This window comes from Symphalangus syndactylus, chromosome 10 (genome assembly GCF_028878055.3).
Source record: "Symphalangus syndactylus isolate Jambi chromosome 10, NHGRI_mSymSyn1-v2.1_pri, whole genome shotgun sequence".
Lineage (NCBI taxonomy): Eukaryota > Metazoa > Chordata > Mammalia > Primates > Hylobatidae > Symphalangus > Symphalangus syndactylus.
The window spans coordinates 38988846-39012509 of NC_072432.2; the positions used below are offsets into that span (position 1 = coordinate 38988846).

General features: G+C 37.5%; 1 protein-coding gene and 1 long non-coding RNA gene across 3 annotated transcripts; one reads left to right on the forward strand and one right to left on the reverse strand.

Moving 5' to 3' along the window:
* Positions 1-1600: 1600 nt before the first annotated feature.
* LOC129492085 (alcohol dehydrogenase 1A) lies at positions 1601-16890 on the forward strand. Its single transcript, XM_055296935.2, has 9 exons — positions 1601-1744; positions 4976-5077; positions 5659-5797; positions 7821-7908; positions 8006-8225; positions 10039-10299; positions 12374-12509; positions 13090-13228; positions 16650-16890. Exons 1-9 carry the CDS (start codon positions 1727-1729, stop codon positions 16672-16674), a joined length of 1128 nt encoding a protein of 375 aa, XP_055152910.1. The 5' UTR covers positions 1601-1726; the 3' UTR covers positions 16675-16890.
* On the reverse strand, positions 1692-19162 carry LOC129492095 (uncharacterized). Of its 2 annotated transcripts, XR_010113826.1 has the most exons (3): positions 19030-19156; positions 14469-14525; positions 1692-1704 (listed from the first exon to the last, which is right to left on the reverse strand). It is a non-coding gene; the product is annotated as an uncharacterized lncRNA (long non-coding RNA). The 2 variants fall into 2 exon arrangements; XR_008660726.1 differs by lacking the exons at positions 1692-1704; positions 14469-14525 and adding an exon at positions 18234-18323 and having other exon boundaries at positions 19030-19162.
* Between the last annotated feature and the right edge of the window lie 4502 nt (positions 19163-23664).

Here is a 23664-nt window from a genome sequence, read left to right on the forward strand (position 1 = left end):
TGAATGGGCCAGAAGGACAGAAAAGAAGAGAAAGCGCATGATAAGCAAGAGCTTGAACGAGGAATGGATTCCTCTTTGGAGGACCACAGAAATACATGCTTCTAAAGAGCACAGGCCCTGTATTGGAAAATGGGGAGGAGTAGGTGGATAAGAAGGTTGGAGCCAGATTATGAAGCCTTGAATGCTGAACATCAGATCTGGGGCTATATTCTTACCTTGATACATTTCAAAAGCAACTGAAATCGCAGGACCTTCCTTGCTTCTCTATTGGGTGAATGTTTCTCAGTCTTGGCGTGAGTCTCAGTGCCTACGTTGTTAAAGCTTACTAAAGTGTTCCCTTTGCAACTCTAGAGAGATATGTCCTTTATGTTGACATGTTCCTGTTGACAGACTGCATCTGATTAAATAGCTGCCTGTGCAATGCCTCCAAGTGTGGATAAAAGAAAAATCAAACTCATAATCTTGGACAGCCATGCATAGACTATTACATTGATCAAACGGCAATAGAAATGATCCAGTGAGGATCTGTCTGAATTTCCCACATTTTTAAAAAATCTACTGCAAATACCTGTTCATCTACAATGCCTCCCCTGAGGCCTTCATTCTGAATAGTACCTCTGTCTCTGCTCCCAAAGCACTAACTGATCCCTGTGATAGAACACTTCCCAGCCAGGCTGATATGTAGACTTGGCTGCCTGTGTATCTTTTCCCCATAGACTGTGAGCTTCCTTTCATGAATAATAATTGTAGCTAACATTTAGTAGGGTGCTCCTACCTGCTAAACTCTATGATAAGTGCTTTATATAGATTATATCATTTATTCACTAAACAGTCCTTTAAAATGGTGCTATATTCACTAAACAGTCATTTGAAATGGTGGTATTATTCTTCTTCATCTTACAAGTAAACAAACTAAGGCAAAAAAAAGTGAAATAATAAGTGCCAGTACACAGAGCTAGTAAGGAATAGGGTCTGCCAGGTCCCAAAAGGCATGCCATCACCATTGCCCCATACTGCCTCTGGCACAGATAGAGGTAATGTCTTATTCATCACTGCCATCCACTGGACCTAGCTTAGTGCCTGACACACAGAGGGGCTCAGTCAATGCTGATTGGTTTGAGGTGGAGCAAAAATGCTTAGCAGAGTGAGCACCTTTACTGTGATTGAGTATCTGATTCTCTATGAAGAGAAGGGGAGTCCTGAGTCAAACACATTCCTCTGGCTCCTGGTTCTCATCTTTATTTGCCCTGCTGCTTTGCCCCTCCTCCTTCCTAACTGCACCATTTGGATTCAGAGCTGGAGCTTAATGCAGACAAAGGGAAAACAGAACTTTGAATGACCACTGTGGTACTAAGAGAGGAGAAACAAGAAAATTGACAGACGAGGAGGAGAAGAGAAGTGACAAAGTGAGGAGAAGAGAAAGTGATTAAGCTTTATTGCTTTAACTTAATATTTAACCTAATGAAAACAAAATCTTATCTGAAATTGGAAAAATCAATGTATTGATTGCTGGTTCATTGCCCTCTTCTTTATGATTTGACAGTCTGAGAACAATCTAATGGGTGTGGCTTAAAGACCTAGATCACATGTGGAACTGGAATTGGGTGCTATTCAAGCAAAAAAATAAATAAATACCTGTGCAATACACCTGCTATATGCACTTGAGCAGGGAAGAAATCCACAAGGACTCACCTGTCTCCTGGTCTGCAGAGAAGGCAGAATCAACATGAGCACAGAAGGAAAAGTAAGCAAAAAATATATTACTGTTGGTGATATATTCTCTTCAATATAACAAAGAAAGTAATACAGTATTTGATGAATAATTTAAAATTCATATCTAAATTAGAAATGATACACTGAAATATGATATGCAATATATGCTACAATATGTAATGTATACTGAACTACAGTGGAAATAAGCTATTCCTAAATACCTTCAAAAAGAATTGTATAGAATCTGTATCTATTAAGTGTTTATTTCCTACATTAAAGACATTTGCAGTAAAGTGATAGTTTATTCCAAGCTAATCATGATTAATTTGTAAAGCCAAAGTTAGAAATGTCTTTCATTAAGAAGTTTTCTTTATATTAAGGTACCATAATTCAAATGTATTATTATTTGTATTTATCTTTTTGTGAACACAAGAAAGTTAAGTCTGATGAAAGTTTTATGAGATGATTTGATTTAGAAGACTTTGAAATACCCTTTTAACCTTGACATAAAATACTTTACAAAATGCTCATTGGTCTCACAGCATTAGAATCATCAAGGTTAAGCAAGACAACATCAACATTGAAATTCTGATTTAAAAGGGTCTAGTAGGACACAATTCAGGCAATTTCCAGAGTAATCCTATGGAACAGTATCTTCCCCATATAAAAGTCAATATGGCTTTACAGAAAATTAATAATACAATTTGAATCACTTATTAGCACTAGGAACACAGATATTTGGTTTTGCCTTCCATAAATCTCTTAATTGTTCAATGTGTTTATAGGTGCACAAAAATGCATGTGGTAATACAATATAATCAATTGATATTTTAATTGCCTAATTACAAGAATTTGTGCAACTATTTCAAGTCCTTTTTTGTGTTAGGAGTGTATTACACAGTAAAATATCTCACTATGATAACTCAATTTAAAGGCTCTCAGGCTTCTCTATACACTCTGTGACAAAACAGGTTCATATCAATAAGACTGGCTGGAAATCACGTGAGTGGCCCATTGTTACTGTTCTTATTCCACCTCACTTTACTTTCATTCATTACTGATTAATATGTACATTCCACTAGAAAACAATTAGCAAAAAAATTAAATTTGCCAAACTCAACTTAAAAGAAATAATGAGTTCCTAGAGCAAAAGTATAAACCAATCATATTAATGAAAATAATAACTGATGAAAGAGACAATTATTCCTCCCCTCTTGGGCACAACATCAATAACTTAGCTTGTTGTCAGCATTTCATTTATGTTTATCCATCCTGCATTATATTTTCCTCAAATGCTAAATGGTGACAATACTAACATCTATTTCATAAAGTAGCTGTGTTGTGATAATTCAATAAATTAATACTATAAAGAACTTAAAATCATATTTGGTATCTAGAAATGTCAATAAATATTAGCCACTATTATTATTGTTGCTATTTAACTTTTTGCTAACTTTTTACTGCCACCGAGTAGTGAAAACATAAGGCTAGATTCATCTTTATTCTCTGGAAAGCCAGCTTTGAGACTTTAGAGAAATTAGTTAATCACTGAGTCAACGGATCCTCAATTATTTCATCTGTAAAATAAAGCCAATAATTCAATAGTACTGTCCTGGTACCATCCCTACGAGATTTTAAAATAATGCATGTTGTTTATAGCAGCACCATTTGCAATTATAAAAATACAGAACCAACCTAAATGCCCATCAACAAATGAGTAGATAAAGAAAATATGGTGTATACCATGGAATACCACTCAGCCATTAAACAGAATAAAATAAAATAATGGCCTTTGCAGCAACTTGGATGGAGCTGGAGACCATTATTCTAATTAATTCAGAAATGGAAAACTAAACATCATATGTTCTCATTTATAAGAGGGAGTTAAGCTATGAAGATGCAAAGGCATAAGAATGATATCATGAACGTTGGGAACTCGAGGTGGAAGGTTGAAAGGAGAGGTGAGGGATAAAAGACACATATTGGGTGCAATGTACACTGCTTGAGTGAAAGGTGCACCAAAATCTCAGAAATCACCACTAAAGAACTTACCCAGGTAACCAGAAAATACCTGCACCCCAAAAACTATTGAAATTAAAAATAAATTTTATAAATAAATATAATGCAAATAACTGACCGAGCACAGGCCACAATGTGCCTGTCACATCATAGGCACCTGATAATCAGGAGCTCCTACTATTAGTACTTTACTTCCAAGTATTCTGATATTTATTTTGGCATTGATCATGTTGAACATCCTGCAAAGTTGAATAATTTGACAAATAAATAATGACAATGAATTGTCAGAAGAATAAATTTCAATTGAATTTTTATCATAATTGCAATTTTGTTGATTCTCTCTGGGAAGAGTTCTGTGAATTGTACATGCTTAACCACAATGAAGACAGATATTACAGTTCACTGCCAAGCACTGGAAATTATGTGTTCATCTTTTATTTTTAAGGACATCTATGGATAAGATCTTCTAACTAGAAATTCAAACACACAGTGTCTCTAATTTTGAAATATGTATGTGTAGGTCTGAATGTATACACACACACACACACACACAGACACACAACCAACTCTAACCTTTGTAATTTTGGGCTAAAATCAAAGCTGGAAGGAGTCTCTACACATAGACCAGATAACAGTACAGGCTCTCAAAGCTAAGTTGCAAACGAGTGTTGGAAAAAGTAACACACAGAAGTGGTGGACAGAGAAAATTAAAAGAGGAGAATAGGAAAAAGAGAGAGAAAGAGATGTTACCCCAGGCAGGAAGATAAATATATCCTTATAAAGTCAGATCCTTTTGGCCTAAGCAGAAAATTGAGAAAGAAAGCAGTATATTTTATGTGAACAGACACTGACTCTGTTAGCAAAATGAAGGTGACTTAGAATTTGATGTACCAGCCAATAATTGTGGGTGAAGAGATGTTTTCAGCACAGCATTAGGAAATGTCAAGATTAAACAACTTTGGAGAAAAACAACAACAACAACAACAACATAAGGATGGCTTTAATGAATATATTCCATTTTATCTCAGTGTGTTATTATAGTTAACTGTTTATCTTTCCTTATGTTACTCCTTTTTTAAAATATATTTTTTTCTCTTTATAAATCAGAGGTGATCATTTCTATAGAGCACTTGTTAGGTACCAAACATGGGACTAGATGTTGCATGTACAAAGATGAAATGACACAATATCTGACTGCAAGCGTGGGAAAACGCTGGTATCGTCTCTCTGTTTGCTTTTCTAGGTAATCAAATGCAAAGCAGCTGTGCTATGGGAGTTAAAGAAACCCTTTTCCATTGAGGAGGTGGAGGTTGCCCCTCCTAAGGCCCATGAAGTTCGTATTAAGGTGAAATACATCTTTCCATTTGTATTTAAGTTTTAAAAACTCAGAAAAGTTAAAAAACGGAAACAACCAAAAATCCCGAGTCATTTTTATATGATCATCCAGAAAATAGAATATACTTGTTGTCAAAGAAAAGTATAAATTTTTAAATTTTAAAAAAGTGCATACAGTGTAATTCCAGTAAAATACAAAAGAATTTATGTGTTTGTACAGAAAAAAAATTTCAAAGGGATATATATCAAGACTTCAAAATCAATTAGCATTATATATTTTTATGTATTAATTTGCAATTTCTACTTCTATTTTTTAAAAGCATGCATTCTTGTATATTATTTAAGACTTAACTATTTCAGGATCAGTTACTTCACAGATTATTCTAAATTGTTTACTTCAAGAATGGAAGGTAGAGGAGGGTTTCAGCTTGGTTAACCTTGAGGATAAACTGAATCTTTCATATTTGGGATAGTAGGGATTATTAGCAAAGCCCTCGAAAACATTTTGGAAGCCGAATTTCAGGAAACTGGGATTTTTAAATTCACTTGAGACTCATAATCTTTTCTAAACATCTTCTCTTCACTCTGTAGATGGTGGCTGTAGGAATCTGTGGCACAGATGACCACGTGGTTAGTGGTACCATGGTGACCCCACTTCCTGTGATTTTAGGCCATGAGGCAGCCGGCATCGTGGAGAGTGTTGGAGAAGGGGTGACTACAGTCAAACCAGGTACAGGATTCACACTTAGGGAACATGCTGGTTCACCATCCTAAGATTTCCCAGCCTGGATGAGGAAACAGAGGCAATGAGGGACGAAAGGGCTTGAACAAGATCACCACACAGCCAGGACTTCAGGGGTTTCCTCTTTCCCTCTCTTCCTGCCTGACTCAAGCATGTATGTCTTTAGGCACACATGTATTCTACCCTTCAACAATCATGTACTGAGCATCTGCTAGATGCCAGGCACCAGGTTGGAGCCTGGAGATATGTGAGGATCACAAGGGACACAGTGCCTACCAGCGTGGCATTCATAATCCAGTAACTTCCGTGTTAGTGTTGGTGAACACGGTCTTCTGTCAGGGCCCAGACAACTAGAAATGGGAGGAGGGAAAAAAAGTAAGTATGGAAACTGTTCTGTGCTGAGTTGACAAAATGGAGGCTACATGGCAACGGCTGAATAAACATGACCTTTTCTTAGGTGACCTATGCAGCCCCTTCACCAATTTCCTCTTCCAACATGGTCTCTCTTCCTGAGCATGGAATCAATGAAACAGACTAGGTAAAAGGAAATGAAAGAAGCACAAAAGGAGCCATCCATCATCAACAATGTTTGCCTTATTACCTTCAGCCATGCTTAGATGTGACTGGTTAGGGATTACTAATTATAAAGGGAGAAAAACTAGGACACTTCCATACCATCATTTTCACATAAATTTTACCTATAAAATGTTATGGGCCAACCATTTTTCTTGGTCTTGTGGAACAGACAGCATAGGTAATTAAAAATAAAAATTATGTTTAATTCTAAAAAATCACTTTTTTTTTTTTTTGAGACGGAGTCTCGCTCTGTCATCCAGGCTGGAGTGCAGTGGCACAATCTCAGCTCACTGCAATCTCCACCTCCCGGGTTCATGCCATTCTCCTGCCTCAGCCTCCCGAGTATCTGGGACCACAGGTGCCCACCACCACACCCAGCTAATTTTTTCTATTTTTAGTAGAGACGGGGTTTCACCATATTAGCCAGGATGGTCTCAATCTCCTGACCTCATGATCCGCCTGCCTCGGCCTCCCAAAGTGCTGGAATTACAGTCTAAAAAAATCACTTTAGGCACTAGGTTGGACCTGCCACTTTACCAAATACTTATTTGAACTGTGAACAGAAAAATAAAATGAACTGTCCAATTTGGGTTTCAGCTCCTACTAATTTATTTAGTAGTAATAAATTAATAACTACTAAATAATAACTAATAACTACTAAACTACTAAATAATACTAATAATAACTAATTAGTAATAAGTTAATAACAAAATGACACCCTTACTTTTTACCCATGCTCCCTCCACTACAACAGGAAAAGTAGATAATTCACAAATTATCAGCTAAAAACATTTCAAAGTCAGTTCTTATCCTAAAAGTGCCTAACTTATTGTGGAGGATTGAAATTTCCAGAGGAACTTCTGGAATTGTTCTTTGTCCCATTTTTGACAGTTTTCCTCAAAAAAAGAACTAAGATCATTTTAAAAGCATTCATTTCTTAATAAAGCTAAACCTAGTCACTTTGAAAAGAATTAGTTCAAAATTCTCATTTTTATTGTATATCAAACTATAACAAAAAACAGGTCTTACCAACATCTAGTGGAACTATTATACGCTACTTTCAACTAAAATTTATATTTATACTTATAGTAAGATTTAAATAGTTAAGGATTAAATTAAATGTTTGTAAAGCCTCCAGGAGAAATTGGTACACTACATAAAAGTAACTATTAATACAGTGGAAGCAATTTTTCTAATCCATGTTGTTTCCCATATTTGCATTTCCTCTTTAGGAATCTTCGGGCACTTATAAGCCCAAACTGGAAACAAGGCTGTGGCAGGCAATGACAAATGACATAGTTGTGATTGGACTGTATTTCTTGGAGACTTTTAAAGACACATGTTTCTAATGTTTTAAAGACATGTGAGTTTTATGTTTTTGCTCTATTAATGCCTGGATAGAAATTGTAAAAGAATTTGTTTTATCCCTCTCCAGGTGATAAAGTCATCCCACTCGCTATTCCTCAGTGTGGAAAATGCAGAATTTGTAAAAACCCGGAAAGCAACTACTGCTTGAAAAATGAGTAGGTTTCTGATGCTCTCCCTGCGCAGACATTGAGTTTGCACATTAGTTATGCTCCTGTCTCATGCCTTTGTGTGTCTCTGTATTACACTGCCCAGTGTGAGCAATCCTCAGGGGACCCTGCAGGATGGCACCAGCAGGTTCACCTGCAAGGGGAAGCCCATCCACCACTTCCTCGGCATCAGCACCTTCTCACAGTACACAGTGGTGGATGAAAATGCAGTAGCCAAAATTGATGCAGCCTCACCCATGGAGAAAGTCTGCCTTATTGGCTGTGGATTTTCAACTGGTTATGGGTCTGCAGTCAATGTTGCCAAGGTGAGAATGACAATGGGTGATAAGAACAGTTACACGCAGACTGTCAGGAACCCAAAGGGAAGCAATTTCTCACAAGAATCGAAGATTATTTTTGTAGATTTTGAATGTCGACTAAGAATAGAAACACAGTCCAGAAAGAATTGAGAGCACATGCTAGAAATTTCACGTGTTTATCAGATTAAAAAGTTGTTGAGAGTTTAGAAAATGTAAAGATGTCATTTTCAATAATTGCTCTTCTGTATTTGCTCTTTATGAGATCATGAAATATTAGGCCTGAGAACTCATTTAGTAATTAATTCCACAATTAGAGAGCACCAACACATGCCTCAGGCACCACAGGTTCTGCTATGTAGAGCAAAAGTAAATGAAATGAAGCGTTTGCCCTTGAGGAGCAGCTAGTCTGTGGATCCTCTACTCCCAGAATTAGGATCAACAGTAGAGTCCAAAACCTTACCTGATGCACTTCCAAACCAAGGCTCACCCACTCTGTGGATTCTTAGACGGAAAGTAGTGACGCTTCAGTGATGCGTAATTCACTCATTATGACATTTCGCTGCTAAAACTAACTCCCCTGGCATGAACACACACATATATTCAGAAGTGGTAAATTTCAAGCAGAAATTCTTTAAAGACTCCTCATCTGAGTAGGCTGAAAATCTAGTAGTATTCTTTATTTTATGAAACTGAGGTCCAGAGATATAAAGATATTTGCCCAAAGTCTCACTGCTGGTTAATATGGGAGCTGAGACTAAAATATCTTTTACAAATCTCCTGCTGAATCTTAGATCACGATAGATAATTATTAGCACTTTTAAATAACAGTCACAAGCCTTGTATTTTTCTAAGTAAGTTAGAAAATGGTGTTGTCCCCCATAGTATTGCATACCACTTTGTGAATGAATGAATGAATAGACACCCTTAAGGGAATATAAGAATGAGATTATTTGGAACAGGAAGAGCATGTTACCCAAAATGAAGGTGGACTATGGAAGACTAGGTTTAATAAATATCCCCTGGCCAACTAAAAAAATTCAGAAGGCATCTTTTCCAAATTTCTATGACTTTAGCTCTTTGTCCCTTGTTCAATTGCCTCATCTATTTTAACAGGTGATCTAAGTGAGCCTACCCAAGAACAGAAGATGAGGATACTTATAACAATAGATTTTATTATTAAAATATTATTAAAATATAATGAAATTAATGTTTCATTACTGTATTATTCACTAGTGTATTTTTTAAAGCAGGGATATACTGGTCACGACTACTGAACATAAATGAACCAAGGAGTTCATTACTGAGAGTTTAAGTGGAATAGTTTTCAGTCTCCTGGAGTAGCCTTTTCCACTTATTTTGTTTTCCAAATATTGCCTTTGTGTATGTATGAGATACTGAAGCTGGCTATCAAGGGATTTCAGCAATCGAGAGTCCCTTCAAGATTGTAATCACTGCCATCTGGATCTCAGAGATCATCCAGTCCCCTGGTTCCCAGCCTGACCTTCCCATTGGAGTCACCTGGGGACTGAGTTCCACCTGCAGAGCTTCTTATTTAATTGGCATGGGCTGTGACCTGGACTTTGGGATATTTTTAAACCTGCCCAGATGAATCCAATATGCAGCAGTCTGAGAACCACTCAACTAGTTCAACTCCCTGAATTTAAAAATAAAGCAACTGAAGCCAAAAGAGGTTTTGATAACAGATTGAACAGAAGAGTTTGAGCAGCTCTTGATAAACTCTAGGTATGGCACTTTATAAAGCTTAGGCACTTTCAAAAAACCATTGCTTAATCCATTTTTGCATTTTCTGAAAACACAGGTCACCCCAGGCTCTACCTGTGCTGTGTTTGGCCTGGGAGGGGTCGGCCTATCTGTTGTTATGGGTTGTAAAGCAGCTGGAGCGGCCAGAATCATTGTGGTGGACATCAACAAGGACAAATTTGCAAAGGCCAAAGAGTTGGGTGCCACTGAATGCATCAACCCTCAAGACTACAAGAAACCCATCCAGGAGGTGCTAAAGGAAATGACTGATGGAGGTGTGGATTTTTCATTTGAAGTCATTGGTCGGCTTGACACCATGGTATGTTCCATGACATGCCCTGAGATTTCTGCCTCTGCAACTTGGAGGATGCACTTAGGCTGCAGAATATATGTTTTCTGTATAAAGGATATTTTTAATGATGAATGGAAATTTCCCATCATCTGTTTGTTACCTGGCTTGTTTAATTTGTTATGAGAAATCTTTTATTCTATCAACTATGTAAACGTGTCTCAAGTCATATTTCCTCTAGAGGAAAAGCAAAGGGCTTGTTTTTCTTAACTGAGCGATTATAGATTGCTTTGTTAATTTTTAGTTAAAAACTATAAGTTCAAGTACACATAAATAATACAAATTCTGTTCCCAAATTGTAATGTTTTATTTTTCTCCCACATTCTTAACAAAAATGATTTAATAATTTTGCATATGTTCTTAATAAACTCCAATTTTTTTAACATATTAGTATTTGGCCAAAAGAAATGAGCAATTTTAGGCCAACTATTGTTTTATTAACAAAAATATGCCCTAAGGAAAGTGAAGCTCAAATGCATCACTATGTTTTATCACATAAACTGGACAGTACCTGGCACAAAACTAGAGCCCAATACTAGTAGGACTGAATACTTTGAAAAGTCAACAGAATTTTATCACCCCCCAAATTTCAAAGCTACATACTCATGGCATTGTTTATAGATTACATGAGACAATGCATGTAATATACTTAGCACAGTGCAGCCTGTCATATGGTAAGCTCCCAATAAATGTCAGCTGTCTTTTTTTCTTTTTATTTGAGACAGGATCTCACTCTGTCAATTAGGCTGAAGTGCAGTGGCATGATTATAACTCACTACAGCCTCAACCTCCTGGGCTCAAGCAATTCTCCTACCTCTCGCTCCAAAAATGCTGAGAATATAGGAACGAGCCACCACTCCCAGCCTCAGTTGGCATTATTGATATGAAATACTATTTCCAATCTTGCAGTGCTTACATCATCTTTGGCTTATTACGTGGTATTGCTTTCAAACAGTTACAAATATCAAAGGCAATGGGAAACACATCTCTAGCTATATTTCACCTACCCAGAATTCTCTAGAATCCTACTGAAAAAGTCTCCAGAGACCAACATGTTTCCATTGCCGAGATTTTCTAGAAGGTCTAGCAGTGTGGGTAATGGGGAGCAGCACCCTGAGATCAATGCTCTCAGCAGCCTTGACCTGCGACAAATGCCACAAATGAATGAAGTGTCAAGAGATTCCAACTTTTTCCAGGGCTATAGCTTTTCTCCTAATGTTCTTTTTCTATATCTTCCTCCATTTTCTCATGTGGAACTGGAGTGTACCTTATCTCAAGATACCAAATATCTGACAGCCACATGTTCTGAGGATGTCTGGTCTCCCAAAGGTCAGAATCCAAAATCAACGAACTAATCATTACATATCTTGGGGCAATCCTAAACCATTTTCTAACTACAGAACATGTTCAGAAAGCTGACTGGAAAAGACTTTCTGAACTGTCTTGTGAGGTTCCCAAATAATCAGTGTATTTTAATGTAAAACCTATATATATTTGGGGAGATAAAAATAATATTTAAAACATGTCCATTTGAGAAATGGACAGTAGAATAGGCATCCGTTAAAAAAAGAGACCATCAAGTGGACAAGAGACTAATTTTGGTGATATAATCATTTATCGTGTTACCCATTAAAATATGTGGTTGAAAGTAATGGGTTCAAAATACCTATTTAATAAATCAATGAAAAATGAATTAACCAACTCACAGATCACCTAAGAATTATGTGATGAAATTGTATGCTTATATAAGGAACTGGACTTAATATATATTTGTGATGATGTCTACCACTTTATTCCTTTATTAGGAAGAATTAAGTACACTCCAATTTATTCATCTATTCTTTCATTAAAAAACCATTTTCTGGGCATTTCCTAAATCCACAGCACTATCCTATGCAAAAAAAAGGGACTGAAGGAGCAAAAGACATAAGCTCTTCCCTCTACACACTCACAATCCAGTTAAGCCTATTACATGATATTGTGCATTATGAATAGGAACTATGCGACTCCACGTTAAGGATGCTAAGTGTTCACTTTATTCCAGATGGCTTCCCTGTTATGTTGTCATGAGGCATGTGGCACAAGTGTCATCGTAGGGGTACCTCCTGATTCCCAAAACCTCTCAATGAACCCTATGCTGCTACTGACTGGACGTACCTGGAAAGGAGCTATTCTTGGTGGTATGTAGTTAGGCTTCAGAGCCACATTCTCATTAACCTCAGCACATCTCCCCGTTTACAAGTGATAAGGCAAGGTTTTGAAAAGCAGATCAAAAATAAATTAAAATTCTTTTTCTATCTACAGTCTCCAAATCAACTAGATATGGAACTAATGCAGGCAGAAGGTCCCAAAATAGACATTTCTGATGTCACCATTAACAAAGACCATTCATCTCCATCTGTTTTCGTACTTGTAACTGTGTAAGGCATGGGAATTTCTAGTAAGACACAGAAATCTACAATGATATTTCATGTCTACACCCAAATTTAGAAAACTGTTAAATTTGTTCCTTTGGGCATAATATCTGTACTATGATTTCTCTGTGAGAGAGGGAATAACCAGGGACCCTTGTTTATCTGTGATTTTTTTTTTAGTCTGAGCTCTGTAAAAGCTTATTGAAGTACTCTGTCTCTTATTAACCTCAGTCGTTGCAGTCTGGAAGCAGCATCTTTTCTAAACTTTCATTTATTTGGAAAATCTTCTCTTCAATTATCCTACTTACCCTAGTTGAATCTAACAATGATACCGTCTTATTTTCAGGCTTTAAGAGTAAAGAATGTTTCCCAAAACTTGTGGCTGATTTTATGGCTAAGAAGTTTTCATTGGATGCATTAATAACCCATGTTTTACCTTTTGAAAAAATAAATGAAGGATTTGACCTGCTTCACTCTGGGAAAAGGTAGAGTTTTAGTTAGTTTTCTGTTTTGCTTTTTTTTCTACCATAGGGGATTGTCTAGCAGAAAATGAAAAGGTGGAAGGATGAGAAAAATTAAGAGTGCCTTGGTTTTTCCATTACCAGTTCAGTCTTTACATGGAGAGCTTGCAAGAGAAGTTTAAAACTTCTGTGAGATGCTAAAAACAGTTGCTTTGCAGGCTGGGCGCGGTGGCTCACGCTTGTAATCCCAGCACTTTGGGAGGCCGAGGCGGGCGGATCACGAGGTCAGGAGATCGAGACCACGGTGAAACCCCGTCTCTACTAAAAAAAAATACAAAAAAAATTAGCTGGGCGTGGTGGCGGGCGCCTGTAGTCCCAGCTGCTCGGAGAGGCTGAGGCGGGAGAATGGCGTGAACCCGGGAGGCGGAGCTTGCAGTGAGCTGAGATTGTGCCACTGCACTCCAGCCTGGGCGACAGAGCGAGACTCAGTCTCAAAAACAAACAAACAAACAAACAAACAAACAAAAAACAGTTGCTTTGCATTTCCTATTCTGCTGAAGCCAAATTATGTTGATTACAGCAAATCTGAATGATCAGAGCCACTCAGCCTTCTTTAAAAGAGAACAATCACCTTTGCCAAAAAAAAAAAATTCTTTTTAAACAGCCATAATTATAACATGGTGTCATTGAAGCCTGTGCCTACCACCTATATAAAGCTGACATTAGGTGGCTGTATGTTTAAATAATTTTCAGGACGTCCTCAACATTTTCATTATTGGAGTATGTGAAACTATATTTAGTTTGTTTTCTAAGTAGATATTACTAGTTTTTTCTTTTTCCTTTTTTTCTTTTGCAGTTTACAAAAATTTGTTTATCAATAAAAGTTATTATAAAAGAGAAGTATACGAAACACTATTGTGAATGTTTGGCTTACTTTTTGTCTGAAGCTTAGAAAACTCAGCCAATTCTATTTCCTGTCTCTAACACTTAACTCTCACAACCAGCTAATAAAATGAATTTTGTCACCTGCATTTACATGAGGCACAACTGGAAACAGGCAGTTATATCTAACCTCTGCCTTCTAGCTCCAGAGTCTGAGATTTTTCTGCTATCCCATTGTTATTTTCATGAGATTTTCAACTTTTAATAGTGTTTCTTTGGCACTCACAAAATTATTATAGTAGATACTTTAACCAACAACATTCTTGAGGAGGGAAAGCAACTAGCACCCAGAGAGCACCAGCTGTTCTACTAAGTATCTTACCTGCGTTATCTTATGTGATTCCCAGGCAATGCTCAGTGTCAGTCTCAATCTCACTATCTTAGAGAAGAGAAAACTGAGACTCGGAGAAGGCATGACTTGGTCAAAATCATCAGATGGTAGGAAGGAGAGCCAGAATTCAAAGGTAGATCTTGTTGTTAGCAAACATCTCACTTCTGTTAAACCACACTGCCCCTCAAGAGTGCATGGATATATGGAACACAGTAGCCATCAAAGGTTAGTTATCATTGTCATCATTATTATCATTGACATCATCATCGTGATCATCATCATCATCATATAAGATTGAAAAGATGATGGCAAATATAGAGATGAACAAAACCAGAAGACAGTGTTGAGCAACATAAGAAGTCATTAAGCATGCCTAAATTCACTTTATGAGAATGTCATACATTAATATGCATATGTAAATATAATTAATCCTATCAATAAGATAAGATTAAAAATTGTAACACTCAATATTGGTAAGACTAAGGTGACTAGGCAATTTCATGTGCTTTCAGTAGTAATTGATACATCCTTTTGGGAAAGCAATTTGGTAATATGTATCAGAAACCCTTAAAAAATAACTGGATCTTTTGTTCCAGCAATTCCATTTCTAGAAATCTATTCTACAGAAATAATCAACTATGCAAACATATATATGTGTTTCAGCATGTTTACTTGTTTCTGTACTATCAAACATTAGAAACATTCTAAATTTCAACATGAAGAAAATGATTTAATAAATTCCAATCATCTATTAGAAATGAATGAAGCCATCAAAAAGAAATGACAGCATTGGGAAATTCTCATGATATAATTTAGGCTCATATAATAAAGAATATAAATTTTATATACAATATCTCAAATTTTCAACAAGAGCAGTAAAACTTGTACATATGCCTAGTAAAAAGTTGATAGAAATTCAAGAAAACATTGAGAATGATTATTTCTAGGTTGGGAGATTATGGATTACCTTTACTTTCTTCTTTCTGCTGTCTTGTATTCTCTGAATTATGTGCATATATTTTTCTTATATATGCATATACATATACACATATATTTAAAAAATTTTTTTTTTCTTTTTTCCTCTTCTTTTTTTATTTATTTATTTATTTATTTATTTATTTATTTATTATACTTTAGGTTTTAGGGTACATGTGCACAATGTGCAGGTTTGTTACATATGTATCCATGTGCCATGTTGATTTCCTGCACCCATTAACTCGTCATTTAGCATTAGGTATATCTCCTAATGCTGTCCCTCCCCCCTCCCCCCACCCCACAACAGTCCCCGGAATGTGATGTTCCCCTTCCTGTGTCCATGAGTTCTCATTGTTCAATTCCCACCTATGAGTGAGAACATGCGGTGTTATTGAAGAGTCACAAGGACCATCATTTTCTAAAAATATTTATTCATGAGAAGTTGGTTTATAGAAAGGGCATTAGCCCTAGTGTAAATGTTCCATTTGTAATCTTCACAAGAATGAAGTATCTTAGAATTAATACAAATCGACTTTATTCTCTACTTCTAAGAATCCTTAAACATATCTGTATCAAAGGTCTTTTAAACTTCCAGCATGGTCTTAACTTTGTTAAATTATCAGTTCTTTCGGGCAAGTTATTTATCATCTTATAATTTGTGCAAATTTGTATTTGAGTTTTAATCCCAAAACTCTATACTAGATGTGCGACCAGACCAAGTTACAAACCTTTCTAAGTCTCAGTGTTTATAATCTCTAAAATCAAAATAATATGAAAATCTACCTCCTAGTGTTGATGTTGAGGTTGAAGTTTAGGTGAGAAAATGCATGAAGAATGTGACAAATAGCAAAAACTTATCACAAGTTATTATCCATTGTTGTTTTATATTCCTTATTATACCAGGAACGTGGGCACACAAGAATAATTTTTTGAAGATGCTAACGTAGTATTGAAGTCTAAACGACAGGCATACTCAGAATGTTGTGAGTGAGCTTAAAGTTGAAGAAAACACAAGAGAAAACCAAAAAAGATGAACTTTCCTTTGACTTCACTTGACCCAAATGCATGGAGGTGGGATTAGAGTGGCTGAGAACAGACAGATTTCCACTAAGTCATTTCAAATGCTCCTTGGACTCTCACATGGAAGCATGTGGGTTGTCTAAATGTTAATACAATGTCTCTTCTTTCCTATTGCAGTATCCGTACCATTCTGATGTTTTGAGGCAATACAGGTATTTTCCCCTGTGGCAGTCTTCAGCCTCCTCTACCCTACATGATCTGGAGCAACAGCTGGGAAATATCATTAATTCTGCTCGTCAGAGATTTTATCAGTAAATTACATGTGGGGGCTTTCCAAAGAAATGGAAATTGATGTAAAATTATTTTTCAAGCAAATGTTTAAAATCCAAATGAGAACTAAATAAAGTGTTGAACATCAGCTGGGGAATTGAAGCCAATAAACCTTCCTTCTTAACCATTCTACTTGTGTCATCTTTGCCATTGAGAAAAGCTATTTCCTATGACTTCTTGCATTTTTGGTATCTTCATAATCTTTAGTCACGGAATCCCAGTGGAGGGGACCCTTCACTTGCCCTGAATATACACATGCTGGGCTATTGTGCTTGTAGTCTCCTGCCTCTATCTCAATTTTCACTGTCGGCATTTTCCCTTTTTTTTTTTAATAAAATGTACCAAATCCCTAGGGTAAAAGCTACAGGAGGGTAAACGATATACTCATATTTACAAGTGGTGAAGGTCCAAGAGTTGTAAATCCAGGAAATTTCTTAGGAACTCAAATAAAATGTCACATGTTTTCTTACAGTGAAGGGGAGTGTTTTTCTGACTTTTATACTATTTCTTTATGGTCAATATACAATTGATTTTTTTAAATAATAGCTGGTTTCGTGCTTCATATGACTAAGGTACAATTACTAATTGCAAAAACTGAACTATTCCTGGAATTATGTTCAAAAAATCTGTAATTTTTGCTCATGAAAGTGCTTCATTGGCTAAACAGTATTAGTTTATGGCTATAAATGATTATTTAGATGATAACTGAAAATGAGTATAAAGTGATTTAAAGTAATATGGTGGCTTTAAGTGTAGAGATGGGGTGGCAAAAGCTGTGAACAAAGAATGTAAAATTAGTAACTAAGAAATGGCACAAACACCTTAAGCAATACATTTTCCTAGTAGATATACATATAGACATACATATATACACATATACAAATGTATATTTTGAAAAATTGTTTTCAATCTAGGACTTTCCTATTAACTACCATGTCTTAAATCAAGTATACAATCCTAGAATTAGTTTAATATTTTGAATATGTAAAGACCTGTGGTGCCTATTTGTTAATGCTTTCCCACTCTCAGGGAAAAGATTTGCATTTTGAGCTTTATCTCTAAATGTGACATGCAAAGGTTATTCCTGGTAAAGGAGTTACAGCTGTCTCCAAAAAGGCTGCTTGTTGCAATATCTACATTCTGTTTCATATTATGAAAAACCTTAGATATAAAGTAAAATAGCCAAGATCATGCCACCACACTCCAGCCTGGGCAACAGAACGAAACTCCGTCTCAGAAAAAGAGAGAGAGAGAGAGAGACAAGGGATAGGGAGGAGGCTAATTCCAAAATGTTGGCCTGACCACTTGGTGTGGATTGTTGGTCTCTTCACAAACTTGCAATCTCAAGACATTATCAGGTATTTGTGGTGAAGATGGTTGTCTTATTCTGTTTTGTGCTGCTATAACAGAATTCCTGAGACTGAGACTGGGTGATTTACAATGAAGAAATTTATTAGCTCACAGTTCTGGACGCTGGGAAATTCAATATGGAGGTGCCAACATATGTTGAGAGGCTTCTTGCTACATCGTCACATTGTAGAAGGTAAGAGAGAGAGCAAAAAGAGGCTGAATTCATCTTTTTGCAATGTAATTAACCCCACCCATAATGGTAGAGCCTCCTGGCCTACTTCTTTCTTAAGTGGTTCCACCTCTTAATACTATTACAATGGCAACCAAATTTCAACATGAGTTTTGAAGGAGAAAGACATTCAAGTCATAGCAATGGTTAAGTAGGAAAATGGACTTGAGTTTGAAGTTCCTCTAGGATTTTCAAATGCAGTTGTTTATAAAGTCTGGAGCTAAAAATGGGAGGTACAGTTGTTGTAGGACCAATGCTTAGTCATCTTTGTGGAACAAAGATATGTGATGCCAATTAATAATGGAGTTCTTACAGTCTCTTTGTCAACTTTTCATAACTGCCATAACTGTTGGTTAAATTTTCTACTTAAAACTTCTTAATGTTCATATCCGGAGTAGAAATAAACATAATTTTAGGCAATATCCGGTATATAGGACTTTATAAATTATATTATACCATGTTTAAATGATACATCATAATGTTTCATAAATTATGCTAGATCTTGTTTCTATTCTATAATCTTTTCAATTTGAAACTGAATTGTTCATTTTTAAATAATTCCAGCATGTAGCATCATATTTTCAGTTTCTTCCATGCCTTCCTACAAGTCAAAATCTTATCCCAAGTGACATTCCCATCTCTACTCACCCATCTTCTTCAAATCATGGAAAAGGTTCCCCAAATTCTCTCTCCTTTCTGAAGCATCTCTTCAAAGATATCCCTTTCTAAACATCTCCCTTGAGTACACATAAAAGTTTACTCCAAATTTGTGAAATGTACTTGAAAAAATAAACACGGTTGAAGGGGGTTAATTATATAAAACATTTCTTCACATGTATGTTAGTTTTCTATTTCTGAGTAAAAAACTACCACACAATTATTGGCTTAAATGAACACCATTTATTCTCTCACGGTTTCTGCAGGTCAAAAATCTGGAAACAGCTGAACTAGTTGCTCCAACTGGAGTGTCAACAGTATGAGCTGGCCTGTGTTCCTTTCTGGAGCTTGGGCCCCTCTTTCTGGCTCACATTGCTGTTGCCAGAATTCAGTTCCCAGTGGCTGTGGGACTGAGGCTTCGGGTTTCTTGCTGACTGTCGACCAGGGAACAATCTCAGCATGGCTCCCTCAGCACACCCTCTCATGTTCCCAACATCTTGACCCACAAACCCCTCAAGTCTAGTACAACAGAGTCTCATATATGTCAGATAATCACAAATGTGACTATTCCATCAGCACTTCCTCTGTAACACAACCTAATCCAGGGAGTGGCTTTCCCATCATATTCAAAGGTTTCATACTCATTTAAGCATAAGGGATCATATAAGGCATGTATACCAGGGAGCTGGAATATTGGGAGTCAGCTTAGAATTCTGTCTACCATCATGTTTCAATAAGTTTGGGCTGCTATACTAAACAGACTGGGTGGCTTAAACAACAAAATTTATTTCTCACCATTATGGAGGCTGGAGAGTACAAGACCAAGGGGACAACAGAACTGGTGCCTGGTGAAGGCCAACTTCCTGGCCTGTAGAAAGACGCCTTCCCTCTGTATCCTCACATGACTGACCGAATGATCACCTTGTGTCTCTTCTTATAAGGGCACTAACCCCACTCATGAGGGTGGAATCACCTCCCAAAAGCCCCACCTCCAGATACCATCACATTGGGAATTAGAGTTCAACATGTGAATTTTGGTGGAATACGAACACAACATGACAATAGAATTCATGAGGAAGCTCTCAATGTCAAATTCCTATAAATTATTAAAGAACGTAATTGACATTCTTTAAAGAGTCATTAAAGAAATTTGCTTGTCCTGCCTCTATTCAAGACTTTAACAAATATTAGGTAAAGAAATTTTTACTATGGGGCAAGTGGCTTATATAGTTAAGTGAATGTGTGTGTATACATATATATATATATATAATATGTATTCCAGTACAATAATTATTGGCCAGGTCTGTAAACAAGTATTCCACAGAAGTGCCTTCATAGTTGCTGAAACAGGATTATGGGAGTGACAGACATAGGGCTGAACAGGACAGGGAGAAAATGTGCATGGTTGTAAGAATATATTGCTTTGATTCTTTGACTTTTCATGATATATAAAAACAAATACACAGTGGCTCATGCCTGTAATCTCAGCACTCACCTGGTATCATGAGTTAGAGATCAGCCTGGCCAACACAGTGAAATCCCATCTCTACTAAAAATACAAAAATTAGCTGGGCATGGTGGCACATGCCTGTGGTCCCAGCTACTAGGGAGGCTGAGGCAGAAGAATCACTCCAACTTGGGAGGCGGAGGTTGCAGTGAGCCAAGATCATTCCACTGCACTCCAGCCTGGGTGAGAGAGTGAGACTCCATCTCAAAAAAAAATAAAAAAATAAAAAATAAATAAAGTAGGGCATTGACTTCAATAATATCATGAAAGTATTTAAAATGAAATTCTGAGCTTGGAAAATAATTTCAAATTTTGGTATAAACACATAAACTAAAAATATAGATAAGAAAAAAATATTTTCACATATATGATTGACCAAAAAAATGATCTTTCTAAAATCCTAGTGCTTTTGTTTGTTTTTTTGTTTTGAGATGGTGTCTCATTCTGTCACCAGGCTGGAGTGCAATGGCACAATCTTGACTCACTGCAACCTCCACCTCCCAGGTTCAAGCGATTCTCCTGCCTCAGTCTCCTGAGTAGCTGGGATTACAGTCACGCACCACCACACCGAGCTAATTTTTTTGTATTTTTAGTAGAGATGGGATTTCACCATATTGGCCAGGATGTTCTTGATCTCCTGACCTCGTGATCTGCCCTCTTCAGCCTCCCAAAGTTCTGGGATTACAGGTGTGAGCCACCATGCTTGGCCAAATCCTAATGCTTTTCTATTTAAAAATAGATGACTCAAAGAGAAAATGAGCAATGATGGAAATTCATAGGAGGAGAAATTAAAATGGCCAAAAAGCATATTAAATGGCATTGAGCCTTGGTAGTGGTCAAAAAATACAAAATAAAGCAAAATGAGATATTACTGCTTACCTATTAGTTTACACTGTTGGTAGAAATGTGCACTGTCCTAGGTTTCTGACCAGAAATTTGTGATATGTATTAAAATTTACAACAAGCATGTCCCAAGCAATATCACACTTGGGAATCAACTCCATAATTATAAGTATCTATGTGAAAGGATACAGAAACAAGGCTACTAACTGCAGCCTTACTTATACAAGAAACAAAAATTTTTAAACTATCTATTTGATTGACAGAATAAGGAATGATAACTCCCTATTTTGAATGGTAAGTGGATATTATTAAAAAAAAAAAAAAAAAGGGGTGGAGCCAAGATGGCCAAATAGGAACAGCTCCGGTCTCCAGCTCCCAGCCCCAGCGACACAGAAGACGGGTGATTTCTGCATTTCTGCTTGAGGTACCGGTTACGTCTCACTAGGGAGTGCCTAACAGTGGGTGCAGGACAGTCGGTGAAGTGCACTGCGCACGAGCCGAAGCAGGGCGAGGCATTGCCTCACTCGGGAAGCGCAAGGGGTCAGGGAGTTCCCTTTCCTAGTCAAAGAAAGGGGAAACAGACGGCACCTGGAATATCGGGTCAGTCCCATACTAATACTGCGCTTTTCCAACGGGCCTGGAAAACGGCACACTAGGAGATTGTGTCCTGCACCTGGCTCAGAGGGTCCTATGCCCACGGAGTCTCGCTGATTGCTAGCACAGCAGTCTGAGATCAAGCTGCAAGGCGGCAGCGAGGCTGGGGTAGGGGCGCCCGCCATTGCCCAGGCTTGCTTAGGTAAACAAAGCAGCCAGGAAGCTCGAACTGGGTGGAGCCCACCACAGCTCAAGGAGGCCTGCCTGCCTCTGTAGGCTCCACCTCTGGGGGCAGGGCACAGACAAACAAAAACTCAGCAGGAACCTCTACAGACTTAAATGTCCCTGTCTGACTGACAGCTTTGAAGAGAGTAGTGGTTCCCCAGCATGCAGCTGGAGATCTGAGAATGGACAGACTGCCTCCTAAAGTGGGTCCCTCAGCCCTGAGCAGCCTAACTGGGAGGCACCCCCCCAGTAGGGACAGACTGACACCTCATTCAGCCGGGTACTCCTCTGAGACAAAACTTCCAGAGGAACTGTCAGACAGCTGAATTTGTGGTCTCACGAAAATCCGCTGTTCTGCAGCCACCGCTGCTGACACCCAGCCAAACAGGTTCTGGAGTGGACCTCTAGTAAACTCCAACAGACCTGCAGCTGAGGGTCCTGTCTCATAGAAGGAAATCTAACAAACAGAAAGGACACCCACACCAAAAACCCATCTGTACATCACCATCATCAAAGACCAAAAGTAGATAAAACCACAAAGATGGGGAAAAAACAGAGCAGAAAAACTGGAAACTCTAAAAAGCAGAGCACCTCTCCTCCTCCAAAGGAACGCAGTTCCTCACCAGCAACGGAAGAAAGCTGGATGGAGGATGACTTTGACGAGTTGAGATAAGAAGGCTTCAGACGATCAAACTACTCTGAGCTACGAGAGGAAATTCAAAACAATAGCAAAGAAGTTAAAAACTTTGAAAAAAAATTAGAATATTGGATAACTAGAATAACCAATGGAGAGAAGGGCTTAAAGGAGCTGATGGAGCTGAAAGCCAAGTTTCGAGAACTATGCGAAGATTGCAGAAGCCTCAGTAGCAGATGCGATCAACTGGAAGAAAGGGTATCGCTGATGGAAGATGAAATGAATGAAGTGAAGCGAGAAGGGAAGTTTAGAGAAAAAAGAATAAAAAGAAATGAACAAAGCCTCCAAGAAATTTGGGACTATGTGAAAAGACCAAACCTACGTCTGATTGGGGTACCTGAAAATGACGGGGAGAATGGAACCAAGTTGGAAAACACTCTGCAAGATATTATCCAGGAGAACTTCCCCAATCTAGCAAAGCAGGCCAACATTCAGATTCAGGAAATACAGAGAACGCCACAAAGATACTCCTCAAGAAGAGCAACTCCAAGACACATAATTGTCAGATTCACCAAAGTTGAAATGAAGGAAAAAATGTTAAGGGCAGCCAGAGAGAAAGGTCGGGTTACCCACAAAGGGAAGCCCATCAGACTAACGGCTGATCTCTCGGCAGAAACTCTACAAGCCAGAAGAGAGTGGGGGCCAATATTCAACATTCTTAAAGAAAAGAATTTTCAACCCAGAATTTCCTATCCCGCCAAACTAAGCTTCATAAGTGAAGGAGAAATAAAATACTTTACAGACAATCAAATGCTGAGTGATT

What these genes read in the sequence shown, in the direction of transcription:
- LOC129492085 (XM_055296935.2), top strand. An exon ending in AACTACTGCTTGAAAAATGA is followed by an intron (nt 7,909 to 8,005) that starts GTAGGTTTCTGA and finishes TACACTGCCCAG; the next exon opens with TGTGAGCAATCCTCAGGGGA. An exon ending in TTGGTCGGCTTGACACCATG is followed by an intron (nt 10,300 to 12,373) that starts GTATGTTCCATG and finishes ACTTTATTCCAG; the next exon opens with ATGGCTTCCCTGTTATGTTG.